At 56.2% G+C, this 17,197-nt stretch overlaps 1 protein-coding gene across 1 annotated transcript in view; it reads right to left on the bottom strand.

The window, feature by feature from the left end:
• The window catches only part of MICAL3 (microtubule associated monooxygenase, calponin and LIM domain containing 3), a 211,428-nt gene that overhangs the window by 14,729 nt on the left and 179,502 nt on the right, over positions 1 to 17,197 (bottom strand). The window contains exons 23-29 of the mRNA XM_012651059.1: positions 13,827 to 13,940; positions 12,937 to 13,083; positions 12,364 to 12,446; positions 9,344 to 11,156; positions 8,759 to 8,853; positions 2,924 to 3,034; positions 2,034 to 2,127 (exon numbers count right to left, since the gene is read on the bottom strand). Coding sequence (XP_012506513.1) covers positions 2,034 to 2,127; positions 2,924 to 3,034; positions 8,759 to 8,853; positions 9,344 to 11,156; positions 12,364 to 12,446; positions 12,937 to 13,083; positions 13,827 to 13,940 — 2,457 coding nt within the window. The remainder of the gene's footprint in view (positions 1 to 2,033; positions 2,128 to 2,923; positions 3,035 to 8,758; positions 8,854 to 9,343; positions 11,157 to 12,363; positions 12,447 to 12,936; positions 13,084 to 13,826; positions 13,941 to 17,197) is intronic.

Here is a 17,197-nt window from a genome sequence, read left to right as displayed (position 1 = left end):
TCAATAGTATGTTATTTCTGGCCCATTGGCAGAAGCTTCAATAACATGGCCTGTTACAGAAGTATTGAAGTATTGTTTTAGACTCAAACTGCATGGCAGCCAGCAGGTGCTCGACGGGACCCACCTGAACCTCAGAACCTAGTGAGGGAGGAGCAGGGGAGGAGCATCTTCCTCTTCCTGGAGGATGCTGACTATGAAATGTAGATGCATACACCTGTTGAGCTATTCTCACTATGTGTTGAGAGATCTATCCATCGCTTTCCATGTTGGCAGAAGTAATTTGTGAAGAAGGGTAAGAAGGAATGATGGTGGGCCCAGGCTCCCTCCTGGTATCTTCTGCAAGAAGAGGAAAGCCACGAGGGCAGAGCTGTGGCCAGGGTGCAGCTGGGCACGGGCACCGCTGGTGGGTTGGGGCTAGCTCCCTCCAGGACAGGCGTAATGGAGGAGGCTGGGTCAGAGAATGCAGGGCAGGGGAGAGGGATCCACAGGATGGTGGGGGACACCCGAGGCTCACTGGGCAGCCTGGCTCCCTTGGAGGTGAACCTGAATCTCCATTCCTTGCCAGTGCTTGCCTCGCAGAAACACATCCCAGTCTTTTTGGCTTACTGGATGCTAAGTGGTTTGCATTTCCTTTGGCGGCCTGGGCTTCAAGCATTAAGTCCAACATCAGGTGAGGCACAAAACCAAGAACATCCACATTCTGAACATCTTTCTCCCCCATCCCATCTCTTCACCTGAAGGTCATTGCTGAGTCAATGGATAAGCTGCACTTTCCAGGCCTTAAAGGGCCTGCGGAAGGAGACCTAGTCTGTGTCTGACTCCCGTAACTCCCCATGACGCGAACTTCAGTCCTGCAGAACCGCAGGGACTCATCTTGACACCAGGCGCACACCATGAGGTCAGCCCATTGGTCAGTTTTCGAGTAAGATCAGATGGTGGCTGCTGATCCTGCTCTTGGTGGCCTCTTCCCAGTTCTTCCATTTCGCAGCCAGCCTGCCTGCCAGGAGAGGTACCAGCTGCTCCCCTCTGCCACACCAGAGTGAGGGGGTAATAAGAGGCCACTGCCTTTCTTTACCTCTAGCCTCACGATTTGAGTGCTGAATCTGTGGCTCCCGGGCTCTCTTTATAAAGAGACGGAGGTTTCCTGATCCAGAGACTAGATCGGGACTTGTGGACGCTTAAGGAAGCAGAGAGCGGTCACTGCATGCCTGGGGCTGGGGTTATGGTTAGTGCTGGCCCAGTGGTTTCAAGGTCCTGAAACAACAGGGATTCCTGGGCCTTTGGGACCACAGATGACTCCGGCACTCTCTTGCTTTCTCTGCGCCCAAATGTGCTGACCCCAAACCCAGTGGTTCCATGGGTGGCAGAGTGCGTATGACTGCACCCCACACTTGAGCTCCTCCCCGCCAGGAACAGCAGCCTGTCACAGTGCCCCGAGCCTCTCCAGACCTGCTCTGACGGACTGGCCTTCACTCGACACAACCTGGGACCCCTGGGAAATCTGTGTGTGCCAAGGGCAGCCGCAGGCCCCCAGCAGGCGATGGTGAGGGCTCTGCGGGGCTGTGTCCTGGGGCGCTCTGTCCAGCATGGGCAGAAAGGGCCCAGGCACCTAGAGACAGGAGGTGGGGACCTGCTCAGTGCAGTTCTGTGATGGCTCCTTGCAGTATAATCTCCTCGTTCCCAGTTATTTTCTCCTAGAGAAAACAGTGGGGTGGGAAAGGTGGCGGTGAAGGAGGCCCAGTACTTGCCATCGACAGATGCCGGGGACCGAGACTCCACTCTAAGGGACATGGCAAGCCATGAGAGGGGCTAAGCGGCAGGTCTGGGCTCTCGGGGCCATTGCAGACACAGGCGCTTTTCTTTTCTTTTGCTATTTTAATAGTTAGCCCCAAATCTCAGTGAGGAATGGACCCAGAAAATCCTTTTGGCGAAGGAGCTGAATCCCAGATGAGGTGATGCGGAACTAGCCTACCACAGGGGGGAGGGAGGTTCTCCTCCAGGAGCAAACCTCCGCACAGAGGGGCGGACAGTACCTGCTTCGCCGCGGAGCGCCTTCTCCACGGCAACCCCTCTCTCCTCCAGCTGCCGCTGCCTCTCCTCCACCTGCTCCAGCTGCCGCTGGATGATCTGCCGACAAACAGAACGCGTGAGCTCCCAGCTTGGTCTCATCTCTAGATTTCAAGAGGAAAACTAACTGTCCAAACACAAAGAGGGAGAAAACCATATGATGTCACGGCTCTGGAAAAGGCTCTGGTCTGTGGGCACTGTGCTCAGAGTGTGCGTGCAGACCCCCTGCGCCGGGACTCCGGCCTTGTCACTTGTGCGGACTCCAGGCCCCAGGCCACTGTCAGTCAGCACCAAGCCCGTAGGTAAAGTAGTGCTCAGCCCCTCCTGGGGCAGGGCAAGGACAGGAAGCGGCACACTCTTTGCAGGAAGGAGTTAAGTACTGCGACCTCAGGCCTTACTGAAGTGCTGGAAGAGCACAGTGGAAATTCTGCCTTTACACGTTAAAAAATTAAAAAAGAAATGATCTGTGTAGGCTGAAGACAGAGATTAGTGACTGGGAGAAGAGCTCTGACCTCCCGCAAAATCCCAGGCCCACCAGAGGTTGAGAGGCCACAAACTGACGCTGGACAACAGTTCTCAGAATCGATCTAGTTGACTTTACCATTACTCTAGACGGAGGAATCTGGGAGACTCAAAGCCACTCCCCCTTTTAACAACAGCTCCACAAAGGTGGGGCCTCTGTTGCTGCCTCAAGCCAAAGGCATGCTGGGCCTGTCACCTCAGATGACAAGGATGCCCATGTACCTCTGCTCTGCCTTCTTGGCCTGCCCTTGCCGTGGATGAGGACCAAATAGGAAGGTGCTGCCACGAGATGTTTCCATTTGCATGTGGCGTGGTCCCACCCCCTGCGTTTTACCTGGGCTCGATGTAGCCGCTTAAGCTCCTCTTGCTTGGCCTGTCTCCGAGCTGCCTTTTGCACACGCCGGGTCAGCTTGGCATTCAGTTCCTCCTCTGTGTAGGTCCTCGGCTGGAGAGAACAAGAGATGTCCCCTCAGTCAGGTGCACGCACACCTGAGACAGGTCTGGGCAGCAGGCGCACAGAGAGGGCTGCCCCCAAAGATGGAGCTGGTGCCCTGGCAGGTAGAGTGCCAGCAGGGCAGGGGGTGCCAAGAGACAAGGGCACGAGGCCTGCAGACTCCCCGGCCTGCAGCAGCCCTCAGTGTCACAGGGTGCAACTACAGATCCACAGGGTGAGACATTTTCCCTCTGTGACAGGGAGAGGAGGCTGCATGAGGAGTGACCGTTAGGAAGTTAAAACAGCAAAGGGACATACGCTCCTTCATCACTGAGATCACCTGTTTCCCAAATGAGGATGTCTGCTCTTTTTAAGACTTTGTGGGGGTAAAAATATTGGTAAAATGTCTCCCCAAGCCTCCGGCTTCTCGAAGGCTTACAGGGGAAGGAAAAAGAGAAAAATCAGGATTCTTTTATTTTCTTGTTTGGTATCAAAAGCCACTTTCTTCAGATGAGCGGTATTCATTAGTTTCTTTTAATAAGTGACACCCGACGTAGAGAAAACAGGGTGCTTCTCTTTTAAGTCTGGTGAACCCCAAACTAATACAGTCTGCAGAAGGAACTGTGGAGGTCTCCACAGACTCTGGGGTCCGCAGAGGCAATAGTCAGCCACTGAGCAGAAGAGGACGCAGCCTGCCCAGGGCTGTCGTGCCCGGCACCATCGAGAATCGAGCAGGCAATGGCCCAAACCTGGCGCAGGTCCACTGATGGGACTGCCCGAGTCCGCCTGCCAACCTGGGCAAGAGGGGCTCAGGGGTTTGTCAGATGCTCTGAACAAACACTGGGCAACCACAGAGAGGCCAAGGTTGGGGGTTTGCCTTTATTCACAAGACCCTCTTTACTGCCTCTAAGAAAACTAAACAAGGACACTTTTATAGACTTTAAAGGAGACAAATTCAACTCAGGGGTATAGACTCCTAATCTTTACTCTGGGAGCTCACACGACCGAGGGGCCACTGAATAGGCAGGCCTTACCGGTCCTCAGCGGTGTTCCAGTGCCCTGAGCAACTCCCCTGGCCCTTCATAGAGCTAAGTGTGGTGCACTGCCCCTCTCCAGGGTGCCCAGTCCCACAGGGGCAGCTCTGTCCCCCACCTGGGCACCTGGAGCAAAATGACCGCATGCACTCCAGCCGGCGAAGAGCAGGTGTCTCATCCACCTTCTCTCCCACGGCACAGCGAAAGAAAGTCCTGCTGCCAACGTCTGCTGTGCCCCATGCATGGATGAACCGGTTAGTGAGGACGTGGCTGGGGCCAGGGCAGGGCTGCTCGGTGGTTAATCACAGACAGGCATGCAACGGTGACCAGCCAGTGGGAATGAGACACTACCTTTGATGCATACGATCTCCTGAATGCCAAGACGTGTGGTACATAAATCGACTTTTAAGGGGATGGCAACGGAAAACAAAACAGAATGGTAATGATAATAATGAATAAAAAATTAAAAACAGAACACAGAAATGGAGCAAAATCAGTTAGAAGTTTAAAACAAACACACAAGACTTAAAACACACCACGATTTTCCACAGCGTCACACAGGACTGCCTGAGGAAGCTCCTAGCGGCAGTGTCCGGGTGGACCCCGGCTGTGCGTAAGGCCAGGGCTCACTTTTCTACTGAGTCAAAACAGCTTCTTCCTCACCACCCCCAAACCTTCTCTTGTCTCTGCCTCCCAGGTGAGTAAGTCAGAACTGTTCACACATGGGTCACGTGTGCTCCTTCTCCTCGAGTGACCCATTTGCTATGGAAGCTTAGACCTTCCTGCTGACTGGCGGGCGGCTGGACGTTCCAGCTGTCAGAGACAGATCCAGACATACAGCAAAACCAGCACCGAGCTGAACACTGTCTCCTGAGAGACTCTCTTGCAGTGTTCCTGACCGGGACCATGGGTGCCACCTCTTGATTGTACACAGGGAAAGGAACTGTTATTCACAAGAAGTATTTTTCAGACAGTAACGTGAACCTCTTCTCACCCCACTAAACCTTGAGCAGAGCCGTTCCCAGAGCCAAGGCGAGTTACGTTTGCTCTTCGGGTCTTCATATTAAATAAAGGAGGGAGAGAAAGCAGCGGTTCGAGCTCTGGGAGGCCCACAGGACAGGGAGGTCCTGGGAGCTCCAGGATGGCTGCAACCCTGGCCACCCCTGCTGCTTCTCTGGGCAGCGCGGCCGACCTAGCGGGGACTACGTTTCACAAGCACATTGGACTGGAGAAGAGTAAGTCTGCCTCCTCCAAAGCTGAGCACGTCTGTCCTGCCTCAGGCTGACCACCTCTCTCATGAATCAGAGCGAGAGGAAGAATGTCATTATTAGAACAAGCCAGTTAGAGAAAAGAAAAAGGGCCAGGTGCGGTGGCTCATGCCTGTAATCCCAGCGCTTTGGGAGACTGAGGTGGGAGGATCGCTTGTGCCCAGGAGATAGAGACCAGCCTGGACAACACAATGAGACCCTTTCTCTACAAAAAATTTATAAGTACTGACAATGAAATGTTAAAGAAGAAAAAAAAATTAAAAATTAGCCGGGTGTATTGGTATGCACCTGTAGTCTTTGAAGTCTGGAGTCTATCAGGAGCCTGAGGCAGGAGGATCGCATGAGCCCAGGAGTTGGAGGCTGCAGTGAGCTACTGCGCTCTGCACTCCAACCCAGGCAACAGAGAGAGACCCTGTCTCAAAAAAAAAAAAAAAGAAAGAAAGAAAAAGACTAATGGTTTTTCTAAGCAGCATGTGAAAAACTCCACAGGAACTATTAATACATTAACTACGACCTAGGGAACAGCATTAACATCTTTTAGGTGTGGCTGATGTCAAAATTAAAGTGGGTGGAGGCAGCGGCTGCCTTCTCCACGATGTACCCATTTCTGGGGCCGGCACCAGCTTGGCAGAGGCGGTGCGGTGGGCCCAAGAGCAGAAGGCCAGGGCGGCGGCTGAGCGGGGCCACCAGGGAGCCAGCGTCACAGCGCTCAAGGAGCAGCTAATTAATTGTATTTTAAGTCAGGCTGAAGCAAAGAAAAGAGGGAGATGAGAGTTCTCTCTTATTGGTAGGACTGCAGGTAATTTTTAAAAATCTGCATCATCTTTTCTATAATGAACATTTTAAATAAAAATAGAAGTTATTTTGAGTGGGTTTTTCCCCCTAACAAAACCAAACCCAGGCACTTGTCTCACAGGAGCCTGACTCGGGTGGGTCTGTGGCAGATGGCAGAGGAGCCATCTCCTGCGTTGACGCCGCCACAGCAGGCAGCGCCCACGCGCGGGCGGCAAGCGGCCCCCCTCGGGGCAGGTCGGACCCGTTCTCACCGCAGGGCCCTTGTTCCCACACTTCTTATTCTGAACAATTTCAAGCCTACAGGAAAGTTCAAAGAGGGAGACAATGAACACCCACATACCCTTCACCTGTATTTGCCAAATGTTAACATTTACCACGTGCTTCGTATATGTACGTATGTATGTCGTCTGTCCACATAATCTTTTTTCCTGAATCATTTGTGGACATCACAATCCTTCGTCCCTAAAAATTTTAGCATGTACTTCATAAGAAGAAAGACATTTTCCTACCTTATTACCTTTATCACTTGCAAGGAACATTGATCTAATAACGTTATATATTTATACTTATACAGTCCATGATCGAATCTCCTTAATTTTTCTAAAAATGTCCTTCATAGCTTTTTTATTTTTTAAAGACAAAAGGTCTTACTCTGTCACCCAGGTTAGCAGCTTTGAACTCCTGGGCTCAAGTGATTCTCCTGCCTTAGCCTCCTGAGTAGCTGGGACTAAAGGAGCACACCCTCATGCTAATTTTTAAATTTTTTGTAGAGATAGGGGTCTCGCTATATTGCCCAGGCTGGTCTTGAACTCCTGGCCTCAAGTGATCTTCTTGCCTTGGTTTCCCAAAGCACTAGGATTATAGGCATGAGCCACCACACCCAGCTTTTTCTGGCTGTTTTGTTTTGGTTTGTTTTCCTGCTTTAGTGGCCATGTCTTGAAAATGCACAGTGCTCTGGTCTTGCTCAGGCCAACCCCGCACCACGGTGGAGTCAGGTTAGCTGTTTCTGAGGTTAGTCATCTCCTCGGCTCAGCTTGGGCTTTGATATTTCCTATGTAACCTTCAGCGAACGGCTTTGCCTCTGTGTGCGCACCTGGAGCCCGAGGTCTGCAAGGCCTCTCTGGCTCTAGGCGGGGGAAGGAGACCTCCCTGCTCTTCACACCTGCGGGGCCCTGGGAGAGCCCGCCTGGGACAACAGCCTTGGCACAGCCGGCTCCGGCAGCTGCTGAGCAGCATCCCGCAGGTGTGTCATTAATGGAGGAAGAGTAGAGACACCTGCACGCAACAGCAGCCACAGGTGGAAGTTTTCGACCAACACGACACAACTGGCCGCATGTCCCCATGGTGACCACTGAGGCAAAGTGAATCTTGGACCACATTCTCCTTTCTTCCCTCACCCTCTCAGGACCCGCTAAAGCAGCACCTCTGCCCAGTGCTGGGATGTGTTCAGGGGACGCACCCGCAAATCCAGAAGCAATTCCCAGTCCAGGCCCAATGCTACTGCCTGGGAAAGCTCGCAAGGGGGCACACTCAACCCAGCCCCCGAGGGAGAATGCGGACTCCCAGACCTTTACTTGGCACTGGCCTGGCTCTAGGCATCCGTCTAGGGGAGTGGACAAAGAGCTGGCATGGCCAAGGGAGACCAATGCATTAAGGAGATGAGAAATAGTGACTTGCTTTCTCCAGTCTGCGTGGTTATTTAAAGAGGAACTGATCAGGCCGGAAGGAGGAAACTGGAACGGGCCACACCCTCCTTCCCCAGCCAGGCCTGTGCGGGGGCTCAGGTCCACTGTGGCCCTCCCTGGCTGGCCTACTGGCCAACAGTTCAAGCCTCCCTGGAAGTCAAAGGGGTGGGCGGGCTCCAGTCCAAGCCCCGAGAAGCCTGCAAAGAAGGCCCGTGATGCTCTGGGGCCACTCTCCATTCAAAAACAGAGGTAGGGGGAGCCGGGCCTTCGCCTTGGCCGGACAGTGAGCCCGAGCCCAGCACGGGAGAGTGGCGGTGGGGTGGGATGGCTGCGCTTGCCCTGCCAAGCTGCCGAGGCCTCTTGGGTCTCAGCTCTCATCCCGGCACTGTCTCTAATCCTTCTGCCTCCTCCAACTTGGACCTAGACGAAGCTCCAAGAGCCCTCTGGAAATCAGAAGACAGAACAGGCGCCTGAGGGAGGCTCGTGACGAGGACGCTCCGCACTGAGACTCACTCCTCAGGGGGCGGGCCGGCCACATCTCCCGAGCCCTGCGCTGCGGGACGGCCCGGTCGGCCCAGCACACGCCCTGCCTGGGTTCCTGGACCAGGTCCTTAAGATCAGAAAGGCCCCCCGCTACCAAGCCGCTGAGCAGCAGCACGGCCAGGAGCACCCGTAGCACCCGCCTCAGCCCGCGGCTCCCGTCCCCACCCCGAGCACGGGCAGCCCTGCCCCCGCCACTCCGGCGGATGCCGCGTGCTATGCGGGATTTCTGAGAGAAAAAAGAACGACAGACAACACTGGGCTGCTTCCCAAAGGTGAAGAGACGCTTCGAGCATAGAACGCCTCTGGTGCTCCTCACAAGAGCTCTTGCCACGGAGGAAGCACAAGCCCCGGCTGCTCGCTTAAAAAGCCTACGGAAAGACCCCCTTTCTGTCTCGTCCTGGGACCACACACCTCTCGCTTGGACTTCTGGGAGGCCCTCTCGAGGATGTCGTCGCTGGAGAGGTCCGAGTCCTCTGAGAAACTCAGCTGGCGCCGGAGCTGCAGGTCTGCGGGAGGAGAGCAGAGGCCCAGTGAGGACAGTGGCCGGCCCACGGCACGTGGCTCTTCCCCCATCTCCATATCCGCGCGCGCGGCCTGGCAGATGAGGTGGGGAGTTGATTTCCTTTTAGTTTAAGTGACTCTTCTTCCATACCGGGTGGAGGGCAGGAGCTAGGATGCTGGCACTGCCAGGGCGGAGGCGGAGCCCACACCTGCCCGCCCACTCCAGCTTGGTAGGCACCCCCCACGCTCCCCGGGGTCGCGTGACTTCAGGAAGGGCACAAACCTTCGAAGTCTCCCTTACCCAGTTCCAAGGTGGTTTTTAGAATTATTTCACGAAGCGGGGACATGCCCTGTGACCCCATGGTTTGGTTCCCTTCCCCCCATCAGCACAGCTCCTAAGAAGCTCGGGGGCAGCACGTGAAAGACTCTTCTGAGAACGCCTCAGAGACAGCAGCCTCCTGCTCTGCCCACTGCGGCCGCTTGGCTGCAACCCACCTGCCCTCAGGATGGGGGCCACCCTGTGCCGGCCGGAGTCCACTGTGGCGCCACTGGAGGGAGTGCTGGGGCAGGACTTGTCATCGGCCTTCTTCTTCTTGTCCTTCTTGTACCCGGAGAAGACCGACTTCCACAGGGACTTGGGCTTGGAGGCTGCTTCCTCTAGGAGGCTGGGGCTGGGTTTCTCCAGGGGCCGGCCCTCGCCTTTGGGCTTCTTCTCTTTCTTGTTTCTGCGGGGGGAGAAGAGTGATGACCTCTTCTTGCTCTTCCCACTGGAGCCCTCAGATGAAGTGACAGAACCGTCTGGGCCTCCCGAGTCCGTTGGAGGGGAGAGGGCCTCCTCACTGGGGGCTCCGTGCTTCAAGGTGGGCTCCTCGGGGCGGCGGGGGGACTCGGCCCCACGGTCCTTGCCCTGGGAAGGTGCTGAGGCCACCTTTCGGGACCTGGGGGCCTCGGTTGCCACCTGCACCTCCTGCATCCTGCTCAGCTGCTTGGCCATGGCGTCCCGCAGTGCTTGGCTCTTCACAGACTTCTCCCGGGCTCGCATGCGCTCCTCCGCCAGCTCCTTGGCCTCCGGAGAGACCAAGGGCAGTGCCCTCTTCTGCAGCTGGGGCGCGCCCTCCAGGGCAGGCAGCTTCCCGTTCTCCTTGGCCAGGGGCAAGTGGAGGGCCTTCGCAGGGCGCGGCCAGCAGGACGGGGGTGTGAAGAACTTCTCCTGCACACTCGAGTCCTCAGTCTTGTCATCATACGTGTCTTCCACATCATCAGCGAAGGGGATCTCGTCCACGCTCTCCACGAATGACTTCCGCACCTCCTCCCGGCGGGGCTGGGCAGGCTCCAGGGGGGCCCGCACCAACGTGGCAGGCGGGGGCGGCGGGGCCACCGAGGCCTTGGGCCGGGCTTCCTTGTGCTCGCAGGGCCTCCTCCGCAGAGTGGCGGGCTCCTCCCCGGGCGGCGGCGGCGGGGGCGGGCTGGAGGGTGGAGTGAGCATGGCAGAGTCCGAGGTGTTGAAGCTCTGGCTGCCCAGGGTCTTCATGTTGGAGGAGCTCCCGTGAAGGCCCAGGCCAGAGCTGCTGGACAGGTCCCTCCGCTCCTCCTGGGAGCTTCTTAGTTCTCGGTCAGACGGTGACTTGGGAGTCGGCAGGGGGGGCTGGTCGCCCTCTGGCTTTGGCAGGCCCAGCCTCTGAGGAACAGGTGGAGGTTTTAGAAGATGGAGACCCTCATCCTGCGGGGATTTTTCAACTGAATAGGCTTTCAGGGACGCCGGCTTAAAGGCAGGCGAGGGGAAGCAGGGCTCGGGCCCCTTGCTGCGATCCACAGGCGTGAGCCCAAGGCTGCGGCGGATCTCGGCACTCTTCATCCAGAACTCCTCCACCAGGTCGTTCCGTTTGAGGGCCTCGTCCACAGGGAGAGGGCTGCCCAATTTGTCCCTGGTGTCCACTTGGCTCTTGACGGGGAGTGGGGTGAGGGGGGTTGATGTCTTGGCTGGAACGGGCTGGAAGCGTACGGGGGACAGGGTAGGGGATGGCACGGTGGCCTCAGAGGACGGCTGAGGCTGGGAGCAGATGGGGAGCAGCGTGGAGCGGGGTGCAGAGGTGGCCAGTGGCGACAGAGGCTGCGGACTCCCTGGCGAGGCAGGGGTCCTGGCTTCCGGCAGAGCCACCGGCTGAGAGCGGATGGGAGAGTGCGCAGTGTTCAGATCAGTGGGGGCTTCGGCTCTGGGCTTCTCTTTGGGGAGCGAAGGCTCAGGGAAAAGGTGCTCCTCTGGTGATTTCACCTTGGTAGTAACAGGGACAAGTGGGATTTGGGGCCCCTACAGAAAAGGAAGACAGAAGCCACTTAGAGGGTGAGGGTTTCGATGGGCAGCACAATCCCTTAGGGGGCTTTCTCGCTCAAAGGGCCTGAGCCTGTTGGAATAAATTCCTCCCTGTGTCTTTCTCACTATTATTCGAATGGCTTCAGGAGAACCTTTCTCACTTTCTGCTCTATTTGTCAATTTTTAGAACTACTCTACTTACTTTGGACAGACTGGGCTTTAGGTGTGGTTCATCTCAAGCACATCCTATATCCTTTGTCCACTGACATGCACAATGGTCAAAAGGACACCAGTGAACGCAGCTCTCAGCCCCGCAGCAACCCCCAGAGCCGAGATCCCTGACTTACGTGCAGAGGGGCCAGTGCCGTAAGAAGACTGATCATGATACAGACTGATAAGTAACTATCTTCAAATAGTCCTTCCTGGGAAGCTCAAAGATGTGCACAGATATTCCCGCACTAACCCACATATCACCCCATCTGAGCGTCTCAGTAAACAAAGCCCCCATTTCACAGATAAAAATCACCCAATAGTTACTCGCTTCCCAGAGTCCCAAAGACCAAATCCAGCAGATGTGGCTCCTGCCCTCTGGCCTTCTCCCTGATCCGCCCTGCAGAGAGTCCTTCCCAACCACACCCCACAGGACGTGCCCTGTTCAATGTGTGGTTCGCACACCATGGGCAATCTGGATACTTTGTTTTTATTGAGACAGAGTCTCACTCTGTTGCCCTGGCTAGAGTGCCGTGGCATCAGCCTAGCTCACAGCAACCTCAAACTCCTGGGCTCAAGCGATCCTCCTGCCTCAGCCTCCCAAAGTGCTAAAGTACTATGATTACGAGCATGAGCCACCACACCTGGCCCAAAAATAAGCTTATTTTTAACACAAGCGGTCTGTGGACCCGGAAGGGTGGCGCAGGGATGGATGACTTGGGTCTGGGGTCCATGTGGGGCAGGGTTAGGAGGTGCTGCCCAGAGCCTTGTCCCCACGAGAGCTGAGCTGGAACCCTGAGGCTGCCCCTGTGCCGACAGCTCCGCTTAGCACAAGGAGCGAAGACGTTTTTTATTCTTCCTTAGAATGAGGAGGCCAGTGGGTTACTTCAGCTCTGGTCTTTGTGGGCCTCACGCCAAAGGCCCTAAGAGATTAACACACGCCCCCAGGGTCCCAACGGTTCTCCTTTCCCCGTTGTGAGCTTCGAATTCTTACCTCTGCCACAGGGCTGTGGACGGGGGTGAGCAGAAGGGCTTGCTCCTGAGGGGGCCGGATGGGGCTGGAAGCTTGGGAGGGATCTGAGAAGAACAGACACAGGGACTCACAAGAGGAACCCCTTTCTGTCCGCCCCAGGAAGGGTGTCATGCTGTTAGCGGCTGTGTGCAGAGGAGGGGAGGATGGTAGAGGGCCAGGCTGAGCTAGCTCACGCACAGTCCCGAGCCTCCTCCTTGCTAATCTCTGGGAAGAATAGGTCGTCTCAGAGGCAAGGGATCCTGGGACGCGTCTCCCAGGGCGCCGTCCAGCACCCTCCTCTGCGGGTGCGCTTGTCAGCACTGTGTCAGTGCTGACCTTCTTCGTGTGCGTGGCCTGCGTCCCAAGCTTTGGGATGCACCTCCTACCCTTCCACAGCCCAGGGCAGGCGGAAGGAGAAAGCACGGAGCTGCCTGCCCCCTGGGGGCCGGTGTGCGGCCCGCTCTGCTCTGCAGGGCCGGGTGCTCTGTGCCACTCTGCTTGCGAGGTTCTCCCAGGAATCCTGGAAGCTGCCTTGCCTGCTGGAAGCAGACTCACCTCTCTCTTGTCGCTTTGGCAAGGCGGGTGGTTTCTCCTCCTCATCTTCTGACACCCTCAGCTCCAGTTCTGCCTCCACCTCGGCCCGGCGCTGCAAGCGGAGCTCCGTCTCAGCGTCGGATGGGATGTCGTCAGACCAGTGCTGATCTGGCAGAGGGAAGGGACACACCTGGGTATACACCCTGAGCGAGGCCACGCAGCTTTTCTGTCTCCGCAGAGAATAGCCCGACAGCACTCTCCTGCTCCAAGCACACTGTCCTTTGCAGTGTGGTGTCTCAGAGCCTGTGGGGCTCCATTTCTTTTAAACACAGCAACGATGACATGTGACAGGCCCCGGCAGAGAGGGAAAGACTTGGTTGGGGTGCGCCGGTGGAGGGCAGGCCTGGCCTCCCGGCCCCACTGTCTGTGCTCCTGCTCCTCACCCCAGCCCCAACCTGCAGCCCAACTCTGCAGTCGGGGTCTGTGCTCCCCGGTCTCGCCTGGGCTTTCCTTCCCAATTCCCCGAGCCCGTCCCTGCCTCCTTCCCCCACCACCTGCACGGCAATTCTGAGCACACCTCCTCCTGGTACCTCGCTTTCAGAGGGCGTCAGCAGCATTAACGGCCCCGCATAAGGCCCCGGATTTGCCCAGGGTCCCACCTGCAGCTCCACAAGAGCAGGACACATGAACTGGTGGCTTCCAGGAGGGTGAAATGGGACACATTCAAGTCACCAGTGGGCAGTTCAAAGAATGAACCAGGAGACCCAATGGCCGCCTTCCCTGAGCACCTTGCTTTTGGTTTTTAAGCCAAAAAGTGTGTTGCTTTCATCTTTCCCGAGTTCCAGTCACTCTGGCCCTGTCGCCAGTGAGGAACAGGCACTGCCATGGGGGGAGGGGAGGTCAGGCCGTACCATCATCCAGCTCAGCACCAGTGTCCCCCGGGTCCCCATCCTCCGCTGCCGCCCCTTCTATCTCCGCTGGCTCCGAGTCCACATCTTCCTCCAGGTGGTTTTCATCCAATGGGACTGCAAAGCAGAAATGTTCAAAGAAAGGAAGGAAAGGACAGACAGACAGACGGCAGACTGCCTCTGCAGGTGGGAAAGAGGTATTGCTTTCCTCGGGGTTGTACGTGCAGGCCAGGAGAAGGGAGAGGCGTCAGACGGTGTGGGCGCTGGGGAGGCCCAGGCCGTCCTGAGCACAGGGAGCTGGCCTTTCCCCGCACTAGTGGGGCTGGCGGAAGGCGGAGAGCAGCTGGAGGCCCGGTCGCTTTCCCTCTTCCTCCAAAGGCTGCTGCAAGAGCCTCAAGTTGGAGAAGGACAGAGGGGAACCCTGCTTCTCTGGCCCGGCCCAGCCCAGCAGGCACCAAGACGCGGCCAAGGCGCTGCTCTCAGCCATCGGTGCCCGCGTGCCGGCGCTGCGCCGACCGCCTCACATGCCGTGAGCCATTTAGTCCTCATGACACAGGTCGAGTATCCCAAATCTGAAATTCGACGTGCTCTAAAATCTGAAACTTTTTGAGCTCTGACATGATAACTACAGGTAGAAAATTCCGCAGCTGACCTCGTGTGATGAGTCACGGGCAAAATTCTGTTTCATGCCCAAAATCATTAGAGATATTGTATAAAATCACCTTCAGGCTACGTGGATAAGGTGTAGATGAAACATAAATGAATTTCATGTTTAGACTAGGGTCCCATCCCCAAGATAACTCATTATATATATGTAGATATTCCAAAATCCAAAACAATCCGAAATCTGAAACACTTCGGATCCCGAGCATTTTGGATAAGGGGTACTCAACCTGTGATACAATTAGAGGGACCATTTATAATTCCTTCCTTTCAGTGAGAAAACTGAGGCCTGGGCAGTTTAGGTGACGTGCTTCTGCCACGCAGCCCGGTCCAGCAGGCACAGTGGTGCACTGGTGACGCCAGTGAGCGAGCACAGGCCCTGAGGGCCCGCCCCCTTCAGCTGGCAGACGTGCGGCCTCTCTTGGGGTAATTTAGAGAAATATTTGTTGAAACACCGGGGGAGGGCCTGAGGGGTATGTAAAGTTCATTCTCTGGACGCAAGAGGGGCCCGTCAGTGCTGCAGAAAGAGGCAGAGCACTCGTCAGCTTCCTCCCTCCTGCGGAGCCAGCCCCTGGACACACAGCTTGCACGCACACACACGCCCCCGCCGGCCCGGTCTCTGCACGCTCGGAGCTCGCGCTGGCAGCTCGGAGCAAGAGAGCAGTTGAGAAAGCAACGTGCACTGCCTCAGGGACGCCGTCAGACTCCTGTGTCACCTGAGACTGACAGGACCCACTTGCCAGGGGCCCTAAGCGCTCTTCTAGGGTTCTAAGCACAGCCGGGCTCGAATCTTTCCTACAGGCTTTCATCTCAGGAAACGCGTTATGCTTTGACTTGTGCTGATATTTACGAGTAGGCGGGGGGACAGAGAACCAGCGGCATGGCGAGGAGGACCAGGTGGATCTCTTAGAAAGCCGCGCTCAGATGGCAGGGGGCGGCTCAGCACCCTTTCCCAGGGCGGCCTAACGCATCTATCTGCATCTCCAACACCCTGAGGACGTGTGTGAGACTGAGGTCAGAGAGTAACGACAGCAGGGATGCGACCACCTTTGGGGCGGGGTGGGCAGCAAAGGCCTGTGACCAGGAAGAGGCACTTGGAGGGTGCTCATGATGTTCTATTTCTTGACCTGGGTTGCTACAAAAGCTTTTGTTTCTTTAATAATTCCTTAAGCTGTATATTCATCTTTTATGCACAGCTCATAATATGATGGTTCAAATCTAGCTTTTGGAGCACTGTATGAAACAGGTTTGGAATGGAACAGACAAGTGGCTCGGGTTAGGGGAAGGAACGGGGGAGCCTCAGGATAAGCTGGCAAAGTTACTGCCATGTCGCCCCTCCTAAGACACCAGAGAGGCCCATGGAGTTGGCAGTGCCAAGGTGCTTTCCTACGATGATGGCATTTGCTGGGGGAAATACTGGGGAAAAACTACTCAGTTATTTTCACGGGTTAAAACCTTTGTGTGATAGCTTTGCTTTTGGTCGCTCAAGGAAAACAGTGCATCAGACACCAGGAGGCACGAATAAAAGCCCTACCAGAATCACCAGTCTCCTCTGGGCCCCTCCTCAAATCTGAGCTTCCTATTTGGGTAGCGAATTCATCACTGCGCCACACCATTTCTGAGGAGGCTGGTGGGATCACAGCCCCGGTAGGAACAGGACCTGGCCCGTCCTGTGGAGAGCCCCTGTGCCTGCTGCATCTGCCTGAACAACTCTGAGTGTCTGGGCAGAGAGACGGTAACTTCACACCCTCGCTGGTGAGTGGACTGGAAGCCAGTAGCCAGGAGACCCCACACAGGCCCCCACTCCGGCAGAGTCCAAGGCACGCTTGAAGCAGCCTGATTCATCCCGGGCCCCGGTCCTTCGCGTGGTTCTCCTATTGAGAGTTTCCACTAAGCAGCGTCTGCGGTAGAGTCAGAAGGGTAAGAAGTCTACACTCCTTGGCAGTACCTTGAAAGGAACCATTGTCATGTACATCAAAAAACAAACACGTGAGAAGTATCAATGCAGCAGCGGCAGGTGTTGAAAGAGACGCAGCTTGAGGATGGAACTGGGGTTAAATCCAGGTTAAGATGGAGCGTGGGGTGCCAGAAGCTGCCACACAAGTTGAGGAGCCGCACGCCATGGAAGCCGGGAGTCGCTGACATACTTAGCTCTTGGTTCATTTTAGTCCTGGAAGCGCAGCCGTGTCCCCTACGCTAGGGCTGCCCGCTAACCAGAGGGGGGAGTGCAGTTTCTGCTCGCAGGACTGACGGCTCAGGGGAGGCCTTCCCTCTCTCCTCGCGGCCGCGTGAGGCACCCCCTGACTTGCGTGTGCCTGTCTGTTCTCCCTGCTGCTGCTGAGGACAAAGGGACAGGCTGGTGAAGGTCCACCAGCTCCAATCTGCCCGTCCCAGAAGCAGCCACCCTGACGGTGTGCTCAGCTGCGGGTGACACTGGCCCTACATGAGCAGGGTTTGATGAGCGTGGAGGGACTTTGGTGTCGTCGTGACGGGGGTCAGGTGGAGGCCGCACTAACATTCCAAGGGCAGAGGCCGAGGATGTTAAACCTCCAGCACGGGAAAGAACTGTCCAGCCCAAACACCAGTAGCCCCTCACTGAGAAACACATTTCCAGAAAATTCAGGAAGGACAGGCCAGCTTTCTCAGCTCTCTTTGGGCCTCCGTGCTTAAAGAGATGCCTGTACCTCAGTCTGGAGAGTCTGTCCCTCCAC

Source organism: Propithecus coquereli, unplaced genomic scaffold (assembly GCF_000956105.1).
Source record: "Propithecus coquereli isolate 6110/MARCELLA unplaced genomic scaffold, Pcoq_1.0 Scaffold346, whole genome shotgun sequence".
Classification (NCBI taxonomy): domain Eukaryota; kingdom Metazoa; phylum Chordata; class Mammalia; order Primates; family Indriidae; genus Propithecus; species Propithecus coquereli.
The sequence above is the reverse complement of the archived record's forward strand: the minus strand, read 5'-3'. Positions and strand labels throughout refer to the sequence as shown.